This window comes from Euphorbia lathyris, chromosome 7 (genome assembly GCF_963576675.1).
Source record: "Euphorbia lathyris chromosome 7, ddEupLath1.1, whole genome shotgun sequence".
Classification (NCBI taxonomy): domain Eukaryota; kingdom Viridiplantae; phylum Streptophyta; class Magnoliopsida; order Malpighiales; family Euphorbiaceae; genus Euphorbia; species Euphorbia lathyris.
Genome location: NC_088916.1, coordinates 64,119,823 through 64,132,079, shown reverse-complemented (window position 1 = coordinate 64,132,079; position 12,257 = coordinate 64,119,823). Strand labels below are relative to the sequence as shown.

Here is a 12,257-nt window from a genome sequence, read left to right as displayed (position 1 = left end):
ATGGCTATTGAACTTTACAAATTTTCACGGTATGACCAGCGAACTTTACAATTTGTTATATCCGTGGCCACTAAACTTTAACTAACTCCTCAAATTGACACTTAACAAACTCAAAATGAAAATATTCAAGAATTAAAGTTGTTCAGAACAAAATTTACCATGAAATCACATTTTAAAATTTTATAAAATCACCATTTTTGAATCTCTCTTTAAAAATCAATTTTCTCCTTCCTTCAAACAACACTTAAATGATCTCAAATTGAAACTTTTTAAGAATTAAAGTTGCTTAGAATATCATTACTTTGAGACTTTTTATTTTGAAGCCGCCAATGGCCATTTTAAAACGTTGATTGAAGTTTAATAACGACGAACATAACAAAATGTAAAGTTAAATGACTTTTATGTTATATTTTGAAGTTTAGACCTTACCGTAAAAATTGGTCAGGTTGTAATGGGTGTAATTTACCCAATTTTCTTGAACGGTTTAAAAGGCAAGTTTAAGGAAATTATGAATGATGCCTTTCTAATTATCCAAATTGAGATACTTTAACAAAGTGAAATGAAATTAATGACATATCTCAAAACACTATATATACATGTAATTCTAATCCTTGTTCATTAAAAGGGGACAAAAAATGGAAGGTTGTCTTGACAGTGTTATGGGAAGGAAATTCAAGGCCTCTAAATTCAAGATTCTAGCAAAACTAGCAATTTCCAGGGCTGCCGTCCTCAAAAAACAACGCCATGTCCGCTTTTTAAATGCTAAATCTGATACTCTTCAGCTTCTAAATCTTGGCCAACATGACAAAGCTCTTCTTCGTGTAACTAATTCACTCTTCTTCTTCTTCTTTGTGTAATTAATTAACTGATTTTTGGATACTCTTTCTTAATCTGAATCCATTTTTTTATGTTTTTTTCTGGAAAGGTGGAGCACATGGTGAAGGAGCAGAATATGATGGATGTGTTTGTTATGATAGAGGAATATTGTTACCTCCTTATAGATAGGCTCGTCATGCTTAAAAACGAGAGGTAATTAGTTTCTTCTGATCGGATCTACTTTGTTCAGATGTTCGTATTTACTGTTTTCTATTACTCGTAGTAGCTGTAGTATAGAGGAATTAGTTGATTTTTCTATCGAAATAACTAGCAACAGTTGTTTCTCGATTATAACCAAACAGGAAGAAACTACATAAATGCCGTAGACCCCGACTTGGGAGAAAATAAGAAAAAGTTAGATTTCCGACGGAAATTCCGTCAGTAAAAATAAAAAGGATATCATTAATTTCATCCTTTCCTGTTAACGACGCAATTTCCGACGGTTTTCGATGCTGATTCTTAATCCAACAAAAGATTTGTGATTTTTACTTAAACTTTTATCCTCTGAGCTCTCGAATTTTTGGTTCTGATTCTGCCACTGGAAAAAGGGAATGCCATGATGAGGTGAAGGAAGCAATGTCAAGCTTGATATTTGCGTCATCAAGGTGCGGAGAATTCCCAGAGCTACAAGGTTTTCGAAGAATTTTTGCGTCCAAATATGGCAAGGAATTTGTTACTCGTGCTGTTGAATTGCGGAACAATTGTGGTGTAAATGCTAAGGTATATAAATACTTCTGTATGTATGTATGTATACAAAAACAAACAAACTTCTGAATGAATTTACTAAATCTTGGTTTAGATCATACAAAAGCTTTCGACACAACGGCCGAGTTTAGAAAGCAAAATGAAAGTTCTGAAAGACATTGCTTCTGAAAATGGTATCATCCTGGATTTGGTGGAACATGCTCCTCTTCCTGCACAGGTACCAATTTTGGCAATTTAGGGATCGAAAATAATTTTAAGAAATAGGTAGAACTCTGATTTTGAACAATTTCAGGAGAAGCAGAAGCAGGAGTGTTATAAATTAGCATTAATGGAGGATGATGATGATAAAGAAGTTTGGGCAGAGAAATTGAATGGAGATGATAAGGTGAAGGGAAAAAGGAAATACAGAAACGTGGAAGATGCAGCTTTAGAAGCTTTTGAATCAGCAGCTTACGCAGCTGCTGCTGCAAGAGCTGCTGTACAACTGTCCACATCCTTATCTTTGGATACTCGCGATCGCGAAGACCGATCATGATAATATGTCATATTTTAAACTCATATATATATATAAATATATATATATATATATATATATATATATATATTAAATTAACAATTCAAAATAATATTGTAAATTTGTTTTTGTTTTTTCTGAAAATATAATTAATTATTTATAATTTGACTGTTTGATAGTTTGCTTGACATAAGATTAATAGTAAAGATTTGGAGTAAATTACATGCGTGGTGTATGACCTTTATCCATAATAATGTACAATTAAAATTTTATTACACTAAATTGTACAACCTTTTTTTAGTCACCTTCTATTAAAATGTACAGTCAGTAATTGTGACCGGTCAACGCTGGTCAAACCGCCATGTCATCAATTTTCATTAACATAATGAGCTCATGACATGTGCAATTACTAAGTTACAATTTTATAAATTCAATTCAAAAGCCATCAAATATTGATAATTACTTTTACATCCTTCAATTAATTATTCTTCTCCTCCACATACTTCTCTCTTTTCATATTTTCTTCCATCTCTTCAACACAAAGAAACCTAGATTTCTCAAAACCTTCAAAATCAAGATTTTTTCAAACTAGATTTTTAATTCAAAGATTTTTCCAAGCTTCCAAAACCAAAATTGCTCAGATCGCCTTCTGTTTCATCAAGCCGCTCAGATCCCCGTTTGTTTCATCAAGCAACTCAGATCACCGTGTGTTCCAAAACCAAAATCTCTCTCTTCACTGAATAAGCTCCCTCTGTTTCATCAAGTCGCTCAGATCGCCGTCCCCACAGCTACTTATTGTTCTGAGAAGTACAATAACATGATTTATGAGGATTGCTAAGTTATTAATTGAAGATAGCAAGCAATGGAGAATCCGTCCAAAGCAATGAAAGTTCTTGTTTTATTTTTGAATTAATGAATGTGTAATTTCTATAGTTTTTTTAAGATTATTATTTCAATTTTATGGTTCAGAGCTTTTTATGTGTTATAAAATCCAACCTCACCAAAATAATCTGCGGAATTGATGAAATTCAAGTTTCTCTTAGATTTAAATGAGTTCAATTTTGAGAGAGAAATTGTAGAAAGAGGAGTAAGAGAGAAGATGTAGAGAGAAATGGAAGAAAGGGATTAAAGGAAGAGAAAGGGAAAGGTTAAGAATGTGACAATGCAAGGGTATGGAGTTCATACATTCTGGGTAAATTAGAGAGAGAGGGAGAGGGGAAATAATTTAGGAGAGAGAAAAGATGGAATTAATATGAAAGAAAAATAAAAAATAAAAGAAAATATAATTAAGGGTAAATTAGTTATTTAACATTAGGTGGGATCCACTTTTATTTGCTAGAAGGTTAAAAGTGATGAGGTGACGCATTGACCAGGCGTTGACCGGTCAAAATTACCGGCTATACACTTTAGTGGGAGGTCACTGGAAGGCTGTATAGTTTAGTGTGACAAAATTTTGATTATACATCAAAGTGTGATTATGGGTAAAGTTGTACAACACGTATGTAATTTACCCTAAAGATTTGAGAAGGTAACTATAACTCTCCGGTTTATCATTAGAACTTGTTTGGTTGAGAGTTATTTAAAGTAAAGTAAGTTTAGGTAAAATAAGTGAGGTTTATAAATAACTTGTTGTGTTTGGATAGAATGTAGGATAAGTGACGATTTAATAATGTAATTATGTTTGATTTGAATGTAAAGTAAGGTAAAATTGTGTATAAAATTACTTTTATATCCTTACTCTTACTCTTAATCACGACTTCTATTTTTTTTATAAACTAAATAAATTCTAACCAAAATTAATTAAATTGCTATATATTAATTTTTGCTAAATATGGAAATTAAATCCTCACTTAGTAACAATCAAAATAAAATTCTAAGTGTTAGTTAAGGGTGTTTGTTTTTATTTTAAGAGAGATTTGAATAAAACAATGGTATGCAATTTTTCTAATAAATAATGTATGTATTACAAATTCTCAAGATCTTCATCAATAATATTTTTGATGATTCATCTAAAAATAATAATAAAAAAGAAATTTCAAATTATTACAATTTCAAAGTAGAAATAAAATGATCTTAAAACAAACCAAAATATTATAGATAAAGATAATAAAACAACCCAAAATATAATAATCTTGAAGTGTACTGCAACATTCCAGTGATAATAAAACATACCAATTAAAATTTTGCCCAATATAAATTGGTAGTGGGTTGCAAATAGTAAAAGTGAATTTTATTTTGCTAGTAAAAAAAAATCAGCTATTTATTAAAAAGGAGGGTATTATTGGAAAGTTTTTTAATTAACCCTCCTTACCCCAAATCCGAGTGCAAAAAAAACAAGGAAAAATTTACCCTCACCTACCATCACTTGTTTCTCAGTTACACATCAAAACAAACAAACTAACTTTCATATACTTACCATACCTTACCTTGAATAACCTTCATCTAAACAAGCTCTTAGTGATGTGATAATTAGGCCTGTTCACGAATTCAGGTACCCATCCGGTCCGCACGGATTCGTGTACCTATCCGGTCCGTTCAGACTCGTGTCTCTTGGGTCGGACTTTTAAGAAAAATTATCTTTAGGTCCAGTTCGGTCCAGTCCGTTAAAGCCCGTTTATATTCTGAGCGGATTTGAGATTTATAAAAATAGCACAGATCTTCCCATCTCGATCCACCTATTAATATTAATTAATAAATTTATAGGTTTATATATTTTTTTTGAAGTAAAAATAGGTTTATATATTAATATTTATTTTTAAGTGAAAATTTTATTTTTTATTAGTAAAAATCATACATATATATCTAGGTGGACTTATATGGGATGGACTTGGGATTTGATTTTTGAGCCCTAGTCCAGTCCGAGCACCCCTAAATTAACAACGAGTTGGACTGGGTATAGGATGAACAATTTTATATAAAAGCCTGTTGGACGCGGTATGAGTCCGGCTCGTGAACAGGTCTAGTGACAATGACTTTGATATCTTTTTGAAGAGTCATCAATTGGAGTGATGATGAATGCTTGAAATTTTCAAGTAATATTGTCATTTTTTGGCAACCTTCTAGTAAAGCTCCTTAACTTTTATGATATAAATAAATTTGATATCTTGTGAAAAAATTCTTGATCGGAACGCTTCTCTGTGAGGCACCGTTGGGATCGGCCGGGGACACTCCGATGCCTAAGTCAATAATATTCTTGAGAGAATAAACTATAATCACAAAAGTAGGGTTCGCATATTGTGTGTACCTTTGTTGTCATGTTACATGGGCATTTATATAGGTTTGAGTGATAACCGTAATAACTCCCTTTTAAGGTCTTTTTAATGAAGTGTAATTGTAGATTTATGTAAATATCTTTTAATTATTTGGTATTTATCCCTTAAGGATACTAACTAATTAGAGATTATCTTATTTTGTATACTGCTGATTGTTAGGAAATTAGTTCCTGATTTTTAGGAGATTAGTTAACCTAGGTTATCTGTACATTTGTAATCTGCCTATAAATAGGTTATTCTTTTGATGAATAGATATACGATTATTCACAAAACCACATGGTATCAGAGCTCTCTTTACTCTAATCGTATCTTTCTCCAGCCGTTTCTTTTTTTAACCTAAAAACAGCCGTCCTTCCTGGTGTTAACCTAAAGCAGCCATTCTTCTCCTCTTTCTCAAGCCGCTCTTAACCTAAAACACCATGACAACAGAAAAAGACTCCTCACTCTCAGACACAGCCTCCCATCCCTTCTTAATCTCGAACCCACCTCTCATAGTTGGCTCTTCATCTCACGGTACCGAGGTTGCCTCTCTGGTTACCAGCCACAAATTCAATGGCCACAACTATCTCCAATGGTCACAATCCGTGATGATGTGTATCGGTGGAAAAGGGAAAGAGGAATACCTCACCGGAGAGGTAGTTGCTCCAAAAACTGATGATCCAAAGTACAAAACTTGAAAAGCTGATAATCACATGATTAAGTCATGGCTGATTAGTTCCATGAGTAATGAGATTGGAGAAAATTTTCTCTTGTACGCTACAGCTAAAGAACTATGGGATGCTGTAAAAGATTCTTATTCAAGTTCTGAAAATACATCAGAATTATTCGAAATTGAGGCTGCTCTCTATGATCTCCGCCAGGAAGATACCTCAGTCACTCAATACTTCAACACTCTTACACGCTATTGGCAACAACTGGATCTGTTCGAATCCTACTCTTGGAAGTGCCCTGCAGATACTACTCTATACAGGAGCATTATGGAGAAAAAGAGAAAATTCAAGTTTCTCCATGGCCTCAATAAGGATCTTGATGCAGTCAGGAGTAGAATCATGAGTACCAAGCCCCTTCCTCAAGTCAAAGAAGCATTCTCAGAGGTTCGACATGAAGAAAGTAGGAAGAAAGTCATGATGGGCTCTTCTATCCTTCCAGCTGCTCAGGACTCCTCTGCCCTTGCTGCCCGAGGACAATTCCAAGGTACCAACCAATTTAATCGACAATAGAAGGGACGCCCATTGTGTGATCATTGTCGTAAGCTTGGACTCAAGGAAACATGCTAGAAAATTCATGGAAAGCCAGCAGATTGGAAGCCCAGGTCATGGAAAGACAAGGAAAGTCATGGACATACTGCTGCCACTTCAAGTATCATTGCTGAAGGAATAGAAAGTGGATCTGATTCATCACCGTTTACTAAAGCACAGTTAGAGGCACTTCAGAAACTCCCGAGTCAGTCCAACATAACTACACCTGGTACAGGGCTGTTAGCCATGAAAGGTAATCATTCAGTAGCTCTTGTTGTCAATAAAAGACCTACTAATCCTTGGATCCTTGATTCTGGAGCATCAGATCATATGACAGGTGATGCAAATATATTTTTTTGAGTTTCACCCGAGCTCAGAACATCATACAGTGAAAATTGCCGACGGTACATCATCTAAGGTTGAGGGCTTGGGTTCAGTAAAAATAAATCAGAATCTAACTCTCACATCTGTTCTCTATGTGCCGAAACTAGACTGTAATTTACTATCTATCAGTAAATTTACTCGTGATCTCAATTGTGTGACTAAGTTTTATTCAAATCTGTGTGTGTTTCAGGAATTGGATTCGGGGAAGATGATTGGCAGTGCTAAGATGTGTTCTGGTCTCTATATCCTACAAGATCACACTCCACCAATTGGAACAGCTCAGAAGTTCAGTTTGTTTTTTTTAAATAATGAATCTATTTCAAATAAAGATAGTGATATTATGTTATGGCATTATCGTCTTGGTCATCCAAATTTCTTGTATTTGTCAAAGATGTTTCCTTATTTATTAATAAAAATCCAAACTCCTTTTGCTGTGAAATCTGTCAACTTGCAAAACATACTCGAAATACCTATCCTAGAATATCATATAAATCATCCAAACCATTTTCATTGATTCATAGTGACGTGTGGGGCCCTTCCCGTGTAAATGCTATTGCGGGACAGAAATGGTTTGTATCTTTTATATCATTCTAGATTAACTTGGGTATTCCTCATGAAAACAAAATCAGAAGTTAGTGAAATTTTTAGGAATTTTCACTCTATGATTCAAACTCAATTTCACACTAAAATACAAATCCTCAAGACCGACAATGTTAAAGATTTCTTCAATTCCATTCTTGGTTCCTATCTCACACAAGAGGGTATTATACACTTGAGCCCTTGTGTCAATACTCCATAGCAAAATGGGATTGCCGAACGGAAAAATAGACATCTCTTAGAAGTTGCTCGTTCTCTCATGTTTTCTACTCAAGTTCCCAAATATCTCTGGGGAGAAGCTGTCCTTACAGCTACCTATCTTATTAACCGTATGCCTTCTCGTGTACTCAATTTTCAAACTCCGTGTCACACTGTCATGAAATCATTCCCTCACACGAGGTTCATAACTCTTCTTGATCCTAAGGTCTTTGGTTGTACAGCCTTCGTTCATCTTCCTTCTCAAAATCGTAGTAAGTTAAATCCCAAATCTATCAAGTGCATTTTTATTGGCTATTCCTCTCATCAAAAAGGTTATAAATGTTATTCTCCTATCACTCGGAAAATATATAATTCTATGGATGTCACATTTTTTTAGAATCAGGCTTACTATAAAAATGAGATTCAGGGGGAGAATACTAGTGAATCTCATATTTGGGATACTGCTCCAAGTATCAACACTCCATTTATTGGCATTTATCATGAGGGTCCCTCCACCTCTCAAGTCACAGAAAATCAAGGTTTATCTAGTCCTCAGTCTAATCCCTTAGGTTCCCAATCCTCAGGTTCATCTTTGACAAGTCCATCTATGATCCTTGCCCCTCATCAAGAACCAGAAAACAGAGAAACTCTTGTCTATACAAGAAAGAAAAAAATCTAGTAACGATATAGAGCACATAACACATCCAGAGGACCGTCATGAATCGGAACCGAATTCTCTTTCAGAGGCTCATTCAGGTTTAAGTAATTCTGACCTTGATAATACTGCTCAAATAAATGATGATTCAGATCTGCCTATTGGATTGAGAAAGGGAGTTCGTAAATGTACAGAACATCCTATTGGCAATTTTGTTTCCTATAAAATATTATCACCATCCTATCATGCTTTTGTCTCCACCATTGATAATATACAGATTCCTCACACTATTCAAGAGGCACTAAGTGATTCACGCTGGAAAGAAGCTGTTCAAAATGAGATTGATGCTTTTCTAAAAAACAACACATGGACAATCACAAATCTACCACCTGAAAAAAGATTAGTGGGTTGCAAGTGGGTCTTTACAGTCAAATACAAAGCGGATGGCAGTACTGAGAGGTTTAAAGCTCGCCTTGTTGCTAAAGGATTCACTCAGTCCTACGGAATTGATTATCAAGAAACATTTGCTCCTGTTGCAAAGCTCAACACTATTCATGTATTACCATCTCTTGCTGCAAATAAAGACCGGCCCCTACACCAATTTGATGTGAAGAATGCCTTCCTGAACGGTGACTTTGAAGAAGAAGTTTATATGGACATTCCGCCAGGTTTCAAGAACTCTTCAAACCAGGGAAAAGTTTGCAAACTCAAGAAATCTTTGTATGGCCTTAAACAATCTCCACGGGCATGGTTTAGTAGATTCGCTAAATCAATCACTCAAAATGGGTACACTCAATGTCAAGCAGATCACACTTTGTTTGTGAAATTTTCATCTGATAAAAGGATAACTATCCTAATTGTTTATGTAGATGACATAATAATGACAGGTGATTACAAGGAAGAGATTGAAAGATTGAAAGACTTCCTGTCTAAGGAATTCGAGATTAAAGATCTTGGAAGTCTTTGATACTTTCTTGGCATGGAATTTGCTCGATCAAAGCATGGCATCTTTGTTTCTCAACGCAAGTATGTCCTAGACTTACTAAAGGAAACAGGAATGCTTGGATGCAAACCAGTCTCAACTCCAATGGACTCTAAGAAGAAAATTGGGTTAGAAATAAATACAACACCAGTGGACAAAGGAAGATATCAAAGATTAGTTGGTCGCTTGATCTATCTATCTCATACCAGACCTGATATTGGTTTCTCGGTTAGTGTCGTCAGTCAATACATGAACAATCCTACCGAAGAACACATGGAAGCAGTTACTAGAATTTTAAGGTACCTCAAGATGAATCCTGGCAAAGGTCTTCTATTCAAGAAAAATGATTACAAAGATGTCAAAGTCTACACTGATGCAGACTGGGCAGGAGATAAGAAAGTTAGGAGGAGTACTACAGGATATTGCTCTTACGTTTGGGGTAATCTAGTGACATGGAGAAGTAAGAAACAATCAGTAGTTTCTAGAAGTTCAGCTGAAGCAGAATTTAGAGCTCTAGCTCTTGGTATTTGTGAAGGGATTTGGCTAAAAAGATTGTTGAGTGAACTGAATCTCTTTGCAGGAGAACCTATAAAAATGCTTTGTGATAATCAAGCTACCATCAGTATCGCTAAAAATCCAGTTCAACATGACACAACAAAACACATTGAGATAGATCGACACTTCATCACTGAGAAGATTGAAAATTCCACAATTCAGACTATCTATACTCCATCAAAACTGCAAACTGCCGACATTCTTACCAAAGCTCTTCCTAGGACTATTTTTGATGAACTAGTGTGCAAGCTGGGAATGTATGATATACATAACCCAGCTTGAGGGGGAGTGTAGATTTATGTAAATATCTTTTAATTATTTGGTATTTATCCCTTAAGGATACTAACTAATTAGAGATTATCTTATTTTGTACATTGCTGATTGTTAGGAAATTAGTTCCTGATTTTTAGGAGATTAGTTAACCTAGGTTATCTGTACATTTGTAATCTGCCTATAAATAGGTTATTCTTTTGATGAATAGATATACGATTATTCACAAAACCACAGTAATGCTCTTTTAATGCAGTTTAACTCTGACCTTTAACCTCCGAGTTGTTATTGCTTTTAAGGTATCATTAATGTTTATTAATGATGGTGACCCCACTAACAACTATTTGTCTTTATCATGGCGGATCGTCTTACGGGACGGACCTTGTATCCTTCTATCGTGGCGGATCGTCTTATGTAACGGACCTTGGATCTAGGATGGTCAAAGGCGTGTCACCGTATGCGTATCTCTCATCTAGCTGTACGCCATATATACTAAGCTGGTGAATCTTTTTATGTCTTTTCTCCATTTTGATCCTCTTTTCAGGGAATATTCCCAGTGAGGTCTTCATGATATCATTGCGGATGTTATCAAAAGCCCCTCTAAAAGGTCCATAAAGTCCTTTATGGCTTTTTATCTCCTCCACATGTAGGTGGCATTTATTGCTTCTTGACTGGCGTTTTTTCTTATTTCGATTGCCTTCTCGGTTCCTGCAATAGTTTTCTGTGATTTTTCACCCTTTGCACACCCGATTTCCATGTAAGTTCATCTTCCAATCTTTTTGGCTTGGACTTGATAATTTCTTATTTTGTCAAGCTTCCTACGTACCCCATTAATTTTTTGGAAATCAAAGCCACGTAGTTCTACCGTCATTCTAGACATTCGCCACTCTAGCTTTGTTCCCCATTTTAAGCTTTATTCGCTTTTTTGGGGTTCTAGCACTCTAGCCACGTAGTGTTTTGATAACAAGTGGAGAAATTCCGATCAACGTCCGTCCCTGTGGGGGGGCATCATTGGGTTCGACGGGGGGAAGCTCCGATGCCAAAGTTAGTAAGATGATTCAAGGAAAACAAACTGAATTGACAGAGGCTATGAGAATGTGTGTGTGTACCTTGATAGCCTAGGGGATTGGGCTATATATAGCTGGGAAGTTGTAACCTTCAGGTAACTAGAAAGTCTCCATTAATGCTTCATTAATGGCGGTTACGAGTTATCCTTAACCTGACGGTTTAGCTAATTAATAACTCATTAATGATCTTTTATGGCCAAATTGGCGGCCAGCCGTTATAGCGGCGAATGGAGAGATTCGCCCTGTAGGTCTGCCAGCGGATCTCTCAGAGCTGATCCGTGGAGATCCGCCTGCCGGCTTCCCTTTGGGGATCACTACGTGGCGTACTTTGAGGTGAATATCCCTTTTGGTCCTTGGGATAATATCTCGATGTTATCAGAAGCCCCCCCAAAATGCTCTTAAAGTCCTTTAGGGCTTTTGAACTTCCGCGCGCCGTCATAAACATTTGCATTAATGAGCACGCTGTTCAATGCCAGTGGATGATCAACACGTGTAATGGACACACTGTCCCAGGAAGGAGAAAACTTTCTTCTTCCTCCCATGCTTTCTCTTTCTTCCTCACTTCTTCGATTTTTCTCTTTTGCTCGAAGCTTTTTCTGGGATTTCTTCAGAGTTTCGCATCAAGCTTCCAATTTCTCATGTAAGTTCATTTTCTTTCGCTTAACTTTTTCCTGGATGTTTAGAAGTTCGTCTTCATCTTCTAGATCAACTTCAGAACTTTTTAATTCAACCTCCCATTCTGAAATAGAAGTCGATTTTAGCTGGACCACCTCGTCATCGGAGAACTCCCATTCTTCAGAAGACACGATTAATTCCGATTTAGCTGAGTTTAATAACTCGGTGCGTAATCATTATCAGACTCGTTCCACTAGAAATCCATCCCTTTTTACTTCTATCTCCGGCGTCGTTCCGTTCGGTGCCCATAGGTGGTTTCCGGGATCAAT

The 12,257-nt window shown here is 35.8% G+C and overlaps 1 protein-coding gene across 2 annotated transcripts; it reads left to right on the top strand.

Annotated features, from left to right (window-relative positions):
• Positions 1 to 605: 605 nt before the first annotated feature.
• Positions 606 to 2,269, top strand: LOC136200492 (uncharacterized). 2 transcript variants are annotated; one of them, XM_065990867.1, is made up of 5 exons: positions 606 to 821; positions 926 to 1,029; positions 1,425 to 1,596; positions 1,676 to 1,798; positions 1,883 to 2,269. In XM_065990867.1, exons 1-5 carry the CDS (start codon positions 636 to 638, stop codon positions 2,114 to 2,116), a joined length of 819 nt encoding a protein of 272 aa, XP_065846939.1. In that variant the 5' UTR covers positions 606 to 635; the 3' UTR covers positions 2,117 to 2,269. The 2 variants fall into 2 exon arrangements, with proteins under 2 accessions (XP_065846939.1, XP_065846938.1); XM_065990866.1 differs by having other exon boundaries at positions 1,874 to 2,269.
• Positions 2,270 to 12,257: the final 9,988 nt, after the last annotated feature.